The 13,941-nt window shown below is 41.9% G+C and overlaps 1 protein-coding gene across 1 annotated transcript in view; it reads left to right on the top strand.

The window, feature by feature from the left end:
- The first annotated feature begins 297 nt into the window (after positions 1-297).
- Positions 298-13,941, top strand: part of POLR3B (RNA polymerase III subunit B) — a 76,251-nt gene continuing 62,607 nt past the window's right edge. The window contains exons 1-9 of the mRNA XM_075274822.1: positions 298-399; positions 2,613-2,645; positions 3,212-3,268; positions 4,343-4,407; positions 4,873-4,948; positions 5,083-5,183; positions 7,342-7,433; positions 8,369-8,486; positions 12,044-12,152. Of these exons, the coding sequence (XP_075130923.1) occupies positions 328-399; positions 2,613-2,645; positions 3,212-3,268; positions 4,343-4,407; positions 4,873-4,948; positions 5,083-5,183; positions 7,342-7,433; positions 8,369-8,486; positions 12,044-12,152 (723 nt within the window). The 5' untranslated portion in view covers positions 298-327. The remainder of the gene's footprint in view (positions 400-2,612; positions 2,646-3,211; positions 3,269-4,342; positions 4,408-4,872; positions 4,949-5,082; positions 5,184-7,341; positions 7,434-8,368; positions 8,487-12,043; positions 12,153-13,941) is intronic.

Here is a 13,941-nt window from a genome sequence, read left to right as displayed (position 1 = left end):
ATACACAGGTTATAGCGATAAAAGAGTCATTATTTTAGCTGGTAAACTGGTATAACACGTAACTCAAAAATAGAAGGGGTCTACTACTTCTATCTATATCATATAAAAGCGATTATGCGGAGATATTTCGGGGTCTTCCATATATTCATTTACGTGGCGCTTTCTGAAGTTTGCCATCAACAAAGATGGCCGCCGCAGCGGCTTCTGAGGGATAGGTCTGGTCGGTGAAGGCGGAACGCTCGTTTCCAGGCACCTGAGGTGATGGGAAGGTTTTTTCTGCTGCACTGGTCAGCTCTTCCCACGTGATTTGGTTGCACTAGAGAAAGCATGGATGTGTTGGCTGAGGAGTTTGGGACTCTGACACAAGATCAACTCATAGCTCCTGTGGATACTGTGGAGGTGAGAGGGCAATGCAGGTGGAGGAGACTTTGTGTTGTCATGTCATTCTAAGTATCTATCTATATAGATATGCGTGTGTATGTGCATATATATTTCTATGTTTACTTATATAGCGCCATCATATTCTGCAGCGCTTTTCAGATATTGTCAATCGCCGTTCTATATAGGGTACACAGGGTACACACCAAAAGTTTGGACACACCTTCTGCACACACAGTTAAACCACTTTCAGATGACCTAAAATTGTGGAAGAGGACCGGCATGGAAAACTAAAGATCCATCACAAAAAATGTGGTCTGGATAAGGAGGTGTCTTCTGGGGAGGCTTTACTGTTTACGTGTGTGTTACATGTATTTATATCTGTCTATGTAGTATATATAGATGCCTCTGTTATCCAGTGCCACTTTCTGCCAAACACGGAAAAGTGCTTTTTGCCTCAAAAATGTTTTCAACTTTGATTTAAAATGAGAAAATGAAGGCCAGAGTAAAAAAAAACCAAAACACTGAGGAATTCAGAAAAGTGTTGCACTTGTGACTTTTGTATACAACACAAGTTTTACATCAAAGGGTAATATTTGATATTTGTGGCTGCTAAAGTCATGCACTACAAGATGCACTCCGCCTCCTGAAAGTAATGTTCAAGGTGTGCAGAGCTCGGATGTGCTGCTTATGCCTACATGCACATATATTAAAGGGGTTGTCCCATCACAAGGATCCTATCTATACTGCTTGTTAATGTGGATGAAAGACTTTTCCTAAATACATTGCTTCAGCAAAACTGCTTTGTTTGTCCACTATCTTACTTTATTCAATTCATTGTTGACACAGCCCTTGACTTATCTTGTCAAAAGTCAAGTGATGTATCTGCTGCTCTCAGGGGGGAGGGAGGAGGGGCTAAGTGCATAGGAGTGAGCCTGGAGGGGGGGGGGGTAGTTTACACTTTGGGGGGAAGGGGCCGCCAATACAGACCCGGCATCCGCTGTAATAGAGAGGCGGATGCCGGGGAGGGTTAGACGCCAGCACAGGTGCCGGGGCCTGCGACATCGCTACGCTCCTGCCCTGCATGAAGCAAGCAGCAGCAGGAGCGATGCTGCTATTCCGGAGGGAGGGGGGTTTCGGAGGAGCGGAATAGGAGCATCGCTCCTGCTGCTGCTGGCTTCATGCAGGGCAGGAGCGTAGCGATGTCGCAGGTACCTGTCTAACCCTCCCCGGCATCCGCCTTTCTATTACAGCAGATGCCTGATCTATATTGGCATTGTGAAGGCTGGGGAACTGACTGGTCTCACCATCTATGAGCGCGCACGCAGGGCCAGCGGCATAGAAGCGACGTCATCTCGCCACTGGCTTTGCATATGTAACCCTACCCACCAATGATGCAACAAAGCAGGAAGAAAGAAGATTTTACAGCAGCGAAGACTGGTGAGTATGCGACGTGGGAATACCCCTTTAACCAAAACTTAAGACCTCAAATATATCTGCAATCCAGATGCCGATACAGCTGCAGTCACACTAGCATTCGGAGACTCCATCCCCCATTCCTCTTAAAAATGTGGTGAAAGAAAAGCCCTACACACACACACACGCATGCACACACACACTGCAAGCAGGACTTTTCTCTCTGACAATTTTGGCCAGAAACCCAATGGACCCCATTATAGTCTATGGTTTCCACAGGTAATCTCTTAAGTTTATAGGGTAACCAAGGAGACCTGAAGCCTGAACACTAGTGTTAACCTAGTGTAAACTGTACATTTGTGGCACAGCTATGAGCTATGATCTTTGCAGGCCATGCTTCTTTTTGGAGTGACATCCCCTTGCCGCCACACCACACTGACTTCTGAATGTGAGCTTGGGTGACAGGTTTGCAGCTAAGGACACAGCATTGTCTTGCCACAGGCATAAAATATTATACGTGTCGTGCAACTTGCTAATTCATCTGGAAGGCTAGGAAGTGTCCCCAATATTTAGGAGCCCCCATATGTTCTGAGTTAGTTGCTAAGTATGTAGTAAATATCAGACTCATGGAGCTGACTAAAGTCCTGGCTAGGTAGAGAAACCAGACTCCTTCTTAAAGCATTAAAGACGTAAGTATTCAGACTTGCTGAACATCCCCTTTAAATGAGGCAATCAGGGACCCCATGACTGACCTCTAAATGTAGACATTTTGCCATGCTTTGTAACTTACTTAATGTGCTATTTTTTTTATTTTGCAGGAAAAATGGAAATTACTGCCGGCCTTTTTAAAGGTGACTATTTTCTAATGTTAAACTGGACAGATTCAGTGGGTTCCTTTGGGTACTATTGGTTCCTGCCATGTGACAGATCCAGCACTGGGTCAGGTTTTGTCATAGATTGTCAATGACAAAGAATTCCTTAGTGAATGGAACCATCAACAGGCATGCTTGTTGCGGCTGATGCCTAGCTTTTTTTTTTTTCTTTATTTTTACAATAATTGAGTCTTATGGTGATATTCAGATTTTTCTTTCTGTTTCCCTTTTATTCTGTAAGTGTATGGGTACATGCACATGTTCAGGATTTGCATCGGATGAATCTGCATGTGTATACACAGAAGTCTGTGTGGAAAATTCACATTGATGCAGATTTTGATGCAATAAACTGACTGGCTTCGGATTTTAAAATTATTGATTACTTTGTTGCATGCAAAATTCCTGTGTAATCTGGATTGTGTGCATATACCCTACCTGATTCTTAGGCAACCTAAGCATACATGTGTATGGGATGTATACAGTATAACAGTGTGTGTTTTCCTCATCAGCTTAGTTTTTTTTCTTTTTTTTTTTTTTTTCTTCAGGTGAAGGGTCTTGTGAAGCAGCACATAGATTCTTTCAACTACTTCATCAATGTGGAGGTAGGTTGTTACCTTAAATGATTCTGTTGATATGTAAGGCCTCCTTCATACAGGTGGGACATGGACTGGAAAATTCGGTCTATACGTCATTTGGATTTTCCGGCTCAAAACCCAGTCTGAAGATCTGTAATCTATGATGCTAGGAGTCTTGTCTTACCCTGACTCCATTGTCCTGGACTGTATATAGCATTGGACAGTGGAGCTGTGTGTAGGCAAGTACTCCTAGCCTCATAGATCATTATGATGCAGGGAGTCCGGGACTCCAGACCAGATTCAGTCCATGAAATGTGGGCAATGCGCGTACATGCATAAGTATTTATGTGGACCGCTAAAAGCAAACCAGAGGTGTAATTCGGATCTGGAATCATTCCAAACACATTTGACAATCAGGTGGCGAGGTACAATTACATTACATGGGCAGCCCAACCCCCGCTGTAACAGCAGATATTGACAATAACACCACTCTCAGCCATTGCATGTGGCATCTAAGAAGTTTACAGGGGGAAGGGCCTATCTCTACTTTTTTTTTTTTTTATCTGCTCCTACATAGTTTTTCCACGCTTCAGGTCTGACACCCAGACCCTTTGACCGAGGAGCCTCTAGGTTTTGGAAACTGCTAGTGCATTGGGAGCGTGTGTGGCAGTTAAGGGAATTGCAGCGCCGCTCCCATCCACTAGCAGCTTCTTGCACCCGCAGACTGATAGAACAGATGATCTGCTGTGGGTCAGTGTGCCAAATCATGACCATCACATACTGAGGACCTGTCTCGTGGTTTGGGGTCGGAAAAGCCCTTTCAATAGGTGCTTATAAGTCATATGATTAGCTCAAAAGCTGCACATAACTGCTAGAGTGGGATTCCTCATTGCCTAAGACTCTGAGATGTCCTAAATAGCAAACTGAGAATAAGAGACCCATGGCATAGACGAGCAGTACATACCTCAATGGCGAGTACATGGAGATATATTCCCATCAGAAGTAGTTCTCAAGGACTGCAAAATTGAAGACCTATTATAATAACTTTTCAAGAAATGTTTTGTCATTTCAGTATTTATAATAATTTCCCCTTATTATCAGATTAAAAAAATCATGAAGGCGAATGAGAAGGTGACAAGTGACGCCGATCCGATGTGGTATTTAAAGTAAGTTACTAAGGCCTCGTTCACATCTGCGTCGGTAATCCATTCAGGGGAGTCTGCATGAGGACCCCCCGAACAGAATACCAAACGCAGATGGCAAGCGGTGAGCAATGAAAGCACACTGATCCCCATAGACTATAACAGGGTCTGTGTGCTCTTTGCACGCTGCCCGCACGAATCATGTGGACATGAAAGTACTTCACAATCTACTTTTCTGTCCGCATGACTCGTGCGGAAAACACACGGACCCCATTATAGTCTATGGGGTTCGTGTGCTTTCACTGCACACCGCTTGCCTTCTACGTTTGGTATTCTGTTCGGGGGGGGGGGGGGGGGTCCCCATGCGGACTCCTCCAACAGATAACCAAATGCAGGTGTGAACCAAGGGTAAGACTGTTTGCAGATTGGTCTAAGATGTGATGCTTGTCCTGAATATTTCTTCTAAGTTAAACTTTCTTGTTTTTTAAGGTACCTCAATATTTATGTGGGCGTTCCAGATGTGGAGGAGAGTTTCAATGTGACCAGGCCAGTTTCTCCACATGAGGTATTCATGAGTCTCTTGGATGCATGTACTAGGTTTTCCCGTCTGCCAAGTCATAGGGTCTGACATTGACTTGTCAGTGCTCAAATGAATAATCTAAAAATTGCACTTTTTTTTTTTAATTTTTTTTTTATTAGTGTCGTCTTCGAGATATGACATACTCTGCACCAATCACAGTTGATATTGAATATACAAGAGGCAGCCAGAGGATTATTCGCAATGCCTTACCTATTGGCAGGTAACAGAATAAAGTACTGCATGATCTTGAGTGAATATTGGTGGTCTAAGAGGCCTGACCCCCACTTGACACTTGTAATCTTGAATACAATGTTGTTAAAGAGGACCTTTCACCATTTTGCCCACAGGCAGTTCTATATACTGCCGGAAAGCTGACAGTGCGCTGAGTTCAGCGCACTGTCGGCTTTCCCGATGTGGGCCCGGTGTGAAGAGCTTACGGTCCCTGTACTGTAGCTCTTCTATGGTCAAAAGGGCGTTTCTGACAGTTAGCCAGAGACGTCCTTCTTCACAGCACAGCCAATCGCCAAAAGCTCTTCACACCGGGCCCACATCGGGAAAGCCGACAGTGTGCTGAACTCAGCGCACTGTCAGCTTTCCGGCAGTATATAGAACTGCCTGTGGGCAAAATGGTGAAAGGTCCTCTTTAATAATACACTGTTGTAACTCTAATGCTAGGGCCAAATATTGCAAGCAATGACTTTTTATTTTATTTTTTTTTTCTTCTTCTTCTCCTGGTCGCTTATAGAAGCATGTTAGTACCATGACAACATTCAGCCATAAAAATCCAATATAGAATATAGGGTTTAGGACAGTGGTTCTTAACCAGGGTTCGATTGAACCCTAGGCCCTATGCACAGTTCATTTTGTGTACCAGTAAAAAATCATATACCTATGTCTTGAATTTGGAAAAAAAAAATCATATTTGATTTATCACTAAAGAAGGGTTCAGTGAATGTGCATATGAAACTGGTGGGTTCGGTACCTCAAACAAGGCTAAGAACCACTGGTTTAGGATCTTTTATTGGTTTCTTTATACAAATTTGTTATAAGATATAAGACATTTAGTGTTGATACAAATTAAGTTACACTAGCCAAGTGAGAGGTAACAGAGAAACAGGGAAACCACAGTCTTACTGCCCTCTTTGACTAGTAGACCCTTCTTTGCATCCACAACATTGTGGGCAGGGTAACATTGTTGTTCAGATGAGGTATGTCATGGGGCTTTTCAGGCCCAGCGTCAGGTCCTCAGGTTTAATATATACCAGGTATTGCAAATCTTAAATCACATGTGACTTACAAAATTGCACCTGTAGGCCGGTTGCAGATGACCGTGGCCGTGTTTAGTGTGCTATCCATGTACTTCATGGTCCCTTGTGCAGGCTGCGAAATATAGAAGAAGTCCTATTCTTGTCCTTTTTTGTGGCCCTTGTTTCTATGGCTTCAATTCATTTAATGAGAGGAGCTGCGGAAAAACGGCCCATGAAAGTGTTCCCCGTATGCCGCCTTACGCCTTTAATTCGTGGCTAGCACCGATCGTGTGCACCCGGCCTAAAAGAGTTGCACCAACATCAAAGTAATGGGAAGTCGCAGGCAAATTACACTTATTTTTAGGTTGCACGACTTGATGAAATGCACCAATAGCGTAGCCCTAGCTTGAAGTGTATCTCAGCCTTCATAACATATCTGTTTTAATACATACCCTATGAAATCTTACAATTCTAGTGTTATGGGACTCTGCATTGTGTTGCTCCTGTATAATTACTCCTGGAAATTGTAATAAAATAATGAATTGACATCTGAGTATTAGCATTTGCCTTGTCAGTAGGTTGTGTCCAGGCACTGCTGATAATGTTAGATGTTAAAGTTTAAGGCTACGTCGTTGAATCCATTCTTCTGATATGTCCCAGGATCAGATCAATGAACTGAAATGTCGATGCAATGATTGATGCAGACAGAGCACCCTCTGTAGATCTGTCATCATTCACTGTGATGTTAAAAATAATATGGACTCCGAAGGCTCCCATCTTGTTGTTGACGTTACTGTGAGGGTCCTCCGTCTGCGTCAGTAATTTTGTCAGCGTTTCAGTTCATTGCTCTGATCCTACAACAGATCTGAACAATGGACCTCAATGATGACATTGTATTGTGGTGTTGTAAATCTTGTCAAAATGACACTTTCTATACATGTGCTCTATATTGATGTTGACTAGTCGTACAGGTGACATGCCCTAATCATTACATTTAGTGATGGGGTCTTCCCTACTGTTTTCCTCCTATAGAGACCATCTTGTCCTGCTGCTATACACACCTCTATGCCATATTTAGCAGGAATAACTTGTTTTTTTATTTTTGTAGTGATGTTTTTTTTCCTTTTGCAGAATGCCAATCATGCTGCGTAGCTCTAACTGTGTTCTTATGGGTAAGACCCCAGCCGAGTTTGCAAAACTGAATGAGTGCCCGCTGGATCCAGGTACGTAGTCAGCTTGCATTACATGCAGATTATAAAACCACTTGAGGTGTGTGTTGTGCATAATATTCTACATTTTTTCCACTGTATGCTCTGATGATATGCTGTGATTTCTGGGGTTTGACTACCAGCTAACAATATTAAGTGTCAGAGGGCCTTGGTTAAAACACGTAGGCAAAGTCTATCTTAAACTGAGAAAAGTTCAAAAATGGTAACATGGCACCCGTCTGGTGGTAATAGTAGACTCCAGTCAGGAGTCCACCAGGAAAACTGCAGCTCTTACTAGGACACCGTCTCCCACAGTGCGTGGTGATGCAAAATGGAAAGGATATATAGAAAAAATAGGAACTGACTGAGCGCTAATGGCAGCAAAATCCGTAATAAACTTGAAAATAAAAATAACGATGTGCAAGGTTAAGATGAATTGGTTCTGTTTTATTTCTCCAAGTAAATTAACAGCTGAAAACGGCTACGTGTTTCAACACCGCGCAGGTGTCTTCTTCAGGCCACTAAAATATACAGTAACAGACAAATACTAGAATTAAAATCAATAATCAAAACATAACACTTAATCATAAATAAATAGATACATAGATAAATAGAAAAAACAGTGGTAGTAATCATAATAAAAAGTCACATAGTAGACATAAAATATCAGGTATAGGAGATAGGATTGTATCAGCAGCTCTAAACAAAGCTTTTTAGAAAAAGAAACAAAAAAACCATGGTAAGACTTGGTCGACAGATAAATAGATACATACATGGGTAAACAGATGGAAAGGTGGTAATGGTCATAATAAAAAGTCATATGATAGATATCAAGTATCAGGTATAGGCAAAGTAATTGGAGACTTAGTAGAATAGGTTATACTACTAGTTTGATTTACATTATGCTGGACTGTATTAAAATAATAGGTGTATTCCTTTGCTTTATATAGGTGGATACTTCATTGTCAAGGGAGTAGAAAAAGTCATCTTGATTCAGGAGCAGCTGTCCAAAAACAGGATTATTGTGGAGGCTGACAGGAAGGGAGCTGTGGGGGCCTCAGTTACAAGGTAAGCTTCAGGAGAGTGGAAAGACCTCTTGACTGTTTCCTTACTCCTTTACTCCCTTACTCCATTTTGTGGAGTGATGATATATTGCTAAGATGTGTCATATAAAAAAAAAAAACCCCGAAAACTTGATAGGCTAACTAATAATGATGACAGATTACAACGTTTCTGAACTCTAGGCTCCTTTCTCAAGTAAATTTAAAAACCCTTTCTGAAGGATGCATATTTATGTACAAAAGAACACATAGGGATAGAATTCTAGGAGGAAGCAGGGGTAGACGGTTATTAGTAATTGGTAGAAACAATGTAAACAATTCCAGGTTCTTATTAGTTCTCAGGGTCTCACTGATAAGAACCTGGAATTATTTACATTGTTGCTACCAATAACTAAAAACCCTCTACCCCCCTCCCTCCTAAAATTCTATCCCTATGTGTCCTTTTGTACATAAATATGCATCCTTCAGAAATGGTTTTTAAATTTACTTGAGAAAGGAGCCGAGAGTTCCGAAACATTGTAATCTGTCATCATTATTAGTTAGCCGTTAAAAAGGTATCAACTACTGAAGACTCTCAAGTTTTTTGTTTTTTTTTTTTTTTTTTTATATTTCCTACCCACTGGCTAACACGGTACGAGAACAAACATTTTCCTTATACTAAGATGTGTCATTACTTTATGATTATTTAGGGTCTGACCTTTGTATTAGTGGCTACGTAAGTAAACTGTACGATTGCGGTGGGGTCCTTAAAGGGGCTCTATCTCTAAGAAAAGTCATTTTTAACTAATCACATCCTTGCACAGCCTTTAGAAAGGCTATTTCACACCTACCTTTTGTATGTAGATTGCCTCAGTGGTTTCTGAATAAGTCCTTTTTTATTCATATGCTAATTAGACTAGTGCACGATAGATGGTGCACACCTCTCTCTGCTGTTTTCTATGGGAGACTGCTGCTGATGATGACTCAGCTTCCTGTTTGACTCACACACATAGAAGATAATAGATAAGAGGAGGCTGCTGGGAACTTCCTGAGCTGGCTGGAGGCTCATTAGCATATGAATAAAAACGGACTTATTCAGAGACCACTGAGGCAATTTACATACAAAAGGTAAATGTGGAATAGACTTTCTAAAGCCTATGCAAGCATGTGATTAGATAAAAATGACTCTTCCCAGTGATAGAGCCCCTTTAATAAGATTTCCTACTTTTCTGTGATGTCATGCTCCAATAGTACATGTGGTCAGTGTTTGTCAAGTTGGGACACAACATTGCTGTATTGTGATCACACAGTCACACACACTGACTAGCAGCTCTCCTTGTATCATTGTGTAGACACAAGGTTGTCAATCGTTCTGTGTGGGCCAAGTAATCAGGACTCTCACAGTCTCTCCTAAGAGTCCTGTCAAGATTTACTCTGGTTTTTACTTCAAAGCCAGCTCCAAGTCATGTGACCTTATGTATCACAGAGCTCTGCTTCTCTTTTCTATCATATAGACCTATATATCACAGAGCTCAGCTTCTCTCCTATATTATATAGCCCTATATATCACAGAGCTCAGCTTCTCTCCTATATTATATAGCCCTATATATCACAGAGCTCAGCTTCTCTCCCTCTACCATATAACCCTATATATCACAGAGCTCAGCTTCTCTCCCTCTATCATATAACCCTATATATCACAGAGCTCAGCTTCTCTCCTCTACCATATAACCCTATATATCACACAGCTCAGCTTCTCTCCTGTATCATATAACCCTATATATCACAGAGCTCAGCTTCTCTCCTCTATTATATAACCCTATATAATCACAGAGCTCAGCCTCTTTTCTCTATCATATAATTCTATATATCACAGAGCTCAGCTTCTCTCCTCTGATATCATGAATTTTATCTAGGGCCTAATACGTCCTGACTGATTCACTTAATGCCATAACTTAAATGTTAGAACTTAGGGATCACTATGTCTACTGAATTACATTAAAGGCAGCAGCAGAGCGGCGCTAAGTGAAACTTGAAGTGAATGTCATGATTTCTGGCAGCAGCAGAAGGTAGCTAGGCAGCTAGGAAATCTTAGTGGAGACACCGTGTCATTGGAAAATCTATAATTGGACAAAATAACCTCAAATTTCTTCTATGAGAGGAAAAATGATCTGTTTTTAGTCCCTAAAGGGTTTTTAGCCGTTGTTGTGATCTCTGGAAAAGGACAAATTCTTTAACTGAATAATAAAAAATACATATAAAATATTTCCTCTAAATCTGTGATCTGTGACTACGACTTCTAGTATATCCTTACAGCCTGTGGGGAGTTGTAGTACCACAACAGCTCGGGAGAGCACTACACTACACTTAATACTTTTACATCTGATCTGTTCTTTAAAGTACACTGTGTACCGATCCAGGAGCCGTGTCGCCAGTAAAAATTTGCAGTTGACTGCGGTAAGGTTCGCGCATGAAGCAGAATGTTCTGGGTGCCCAGACGGGCTAAAAATGCCTGTTCTGCTTCTCAAAGTAAAGAGAAGAGGTTTCTAGATTGCGCCATACTAAAAAAGAGGATCTGTCAACACAATGGTGGAGATGGAGCATCACGTCTTAGAATTCTTTATTGTACTGTTCCTCTATTACTCCTCCTGGAAATTAATGTAAATATTTGTTTTAATATTTTGTAAAATGTCAGCTGGGTATTGCCATTCCCCTTGTCACTAGGGTCTGCTTCTACACATTGTTGGCACTGTTTGGTCACTGTCAGACTGTATAGAGATGATCCCCATTGACATCAATGTATTAATTTCCAGGAGGAATAATAGAGGAACAGTATGCTCCGGTATGGTAGACTGGTGGACTGACTGACTGGTGTTTGTTGACTGTGCTATAGCAAAAATCTTTTTGTGGCCCGGCTCTCACTCCTTTGCTCCGGTGTGCACTTCCATTCTCACTAGCACTAATGTATGTTTGCTAGATGTCAAGGTTCACATCAACCATTGGGAAAGGAAGGGTTCAAACTGGGCCATGGGGGTTTCTATACTCTCCATAACCCATTTGGTAGCTAGATTTAGCACCTCTATTGCAGGTACCGATTGAGGATATTTGTGGAGTTTTGTATTTTACACTACCTGTAGATGTCATATGTTTTATAGGATTTTTCATACTGCAGATTTATCCTCAGGATAAGTCATCAGTATGCAGTCTGTTGGAGTGCGACATCCAGACCTCGCACAGATTAATCTGTTGCAGCAGCCTCTGGGACCAGAAGGTGCTAGAGGATGTGCGGCTTGTGTAGTCTGCTCCTAAGCTAGTTGATTCTGTGGAACTAACGCTATGCAGTGTACAGGGCTGTAGCGCTGCTCCTATTACTGGAATAGTAATTGCCACACGCACGCTCTGTCCACTAGATGGAGACTGTTGCAACAGCTTAACTATGCCGTGTCAGACCCCACAGATCACATACTGATGACTTATCCGGTGGGTTAGGTTATCCGTATGAAAAAAATCAGTTTGGGGCCAGAAAACTCCTCTAAAAGCCAAAAGGTCAAGTTTTTATTGTATTGTCCCGTTTGTCTTGTGCAGCTCTACCCATGAAAAGAAGAGCAGAACCAACCTGGTTATGAAACAAGGGAGATTCTATCTAAAGCACAATACGTTGTCAGAAGATATTCCCATTGCCATTATATTCAAGGTGGGTTCTCTTTGAGTGTAGCATAGCAAATGTAAAAATGGCCGTGATATAGTACAGACTTTGACAGGTTAAAGTAACACATGATGGATTTGCTGCGGATTTACCGGTAGATGACTATGCAGGACAAGTAGATAAGATTTTTACAAATCTTCACATGCTGCAGACATCACATTGGCTGAGTTCCAAGGACTGAAAATGGCTGACTAAAACCAACCTAAAAATTTTGTATATACGGTATATAGGTGAAGAACCTCTTTTACAAGGGAGAACAGAAACCATTCCCATAATTAGCCAGTAGAGGGAGGCATTAGCTTTTTTTCTTGTTTTTCTGTGCTAGAATTTACAGACTATTATTAAAGAGGACCTTTCGTGGATTTGGGCACATGCGGTGTTATATACCACTGGAAAGACGACAGTGCGCTGAATTCAGTGCACTGTCAGCTTTCCCGATCTGTGCCCCGCTCACACTGTACTGCACTATAGGTGCTACTGTGCAGAAGGACGTACCTGACTGTCAGGAACACCCTTCTGATTGTGAAGAGCTACAGTACCGGGACCGATAGCGCTTTACCCGGGGCACAGATCGGGAAAGCTGACAGTGCGCTAAATTCAGCACACTGTCTGCTTTCCAGTGGTATATAACACTGCATGTACCCAAATCCATGAAAGGTCCTCTTTAACTATGATAACCCATATCTTAACCATACTCTCTCAGAACTTTAGATTTTTTTCTTTTTGCTGTCAGTATTTTTGTTAAAATCACAGGGGTCTGGTTGCTGGGTCTTTAAACAATTGCATGGTCCCCTGATCCAATGGGAGTAGGTAGATGTTCATACATGACCACTGTCTATGGGAGACAGTGTCCTATATGTCCTGTATACATCATTGATGAGGAACAGTACATGCGGGGACACCTCCTCCCTCCATATTTTTTTTTCCATGAATATCTCTAGAGTAATATCCATTTTATGTAAATGTAATAAACCTGAGTAATTCACAAATGCAGGTTACTTAAGCACCACTTGGTCTCCTTCCTGAATGCTCTGCACTTCGGGTGTATGCAAAGACGCATTTCCTGTTGTGTCTCCACCACTAACCTAAAAATGTGGAAAGATCTAAGGCTTACGGCTACATGGTGGTGACTTTAGTCATGTGACGATAAGATTGCAAATGTTTTGGTGTTACATTGTGGTAAAAAGTGAATTTGGTCATGCTTTGGCCTAAAAGATGACTGAGACAACCATTGCCAATCCTGTTGTATTAATACTGATTAATGCATCTTGCCCGTCGTGTCCCGCACTCTTTGCACTTGAGAGGGCCTGTATTGGCCCGAAACGCGTCGTGCTGTTTTACCCTTTTGTAATAAATATATTTTCGTATTGGACAATCTGGTCTTCACGTCATTCTCCTACCAGTGAGCGCAGACCCCTTTCCCAGCACGAACCTCTGGTTCCTGGTTTTCACACGTTTCCTCTCCGGTTTTCCGGTGTCTTGTTGGATCTGCTGCCACTCCTACCTTGATTCTGTTTCAGAAAGCGACCAAAAGGTGTTGTGACTACCCTCCAAGGTTAGAGGCCAACTGGTCAATATAAAAACCTGCTATTGTTTTTCTCCAAACGTGTCTCATGTACTACGCTCAGAGCGCTCGGTGTCTCTCTCCAGTTTTATTAAGGGTGCATTCACACTGAGTAAACGCTAGCTTATTCTGAACGTAAAACACGTTCAGAATAAGCGGCGTCTAAAGCAGCTCCATTCATTTCTATGGGAGCGGGGATACGAGCGCTCCCCA

The sequence above is a fragment of the Leptodactylus fuscus genome, chromosome 5 (assembly GCF_031893055.1).
Source record: "Leptodactylus fuscus isolate aLepFus1 chromosome 5, aLepFus1.hap2, whole genome shotgun sequence".
In the NCBI taxonomy this organism is placed as follows: Eukaryota; Metazoa; Chordata; class Amphibia; order Anura; family Leptodactylidae; genus Leptodactylus; species Leptodactylus fuscus.
The sequence above is the reverse complement of the archived record's forward strand: the minus strand, read 5'-3'. Positions and strand labels throughout refer to the sequence as shown.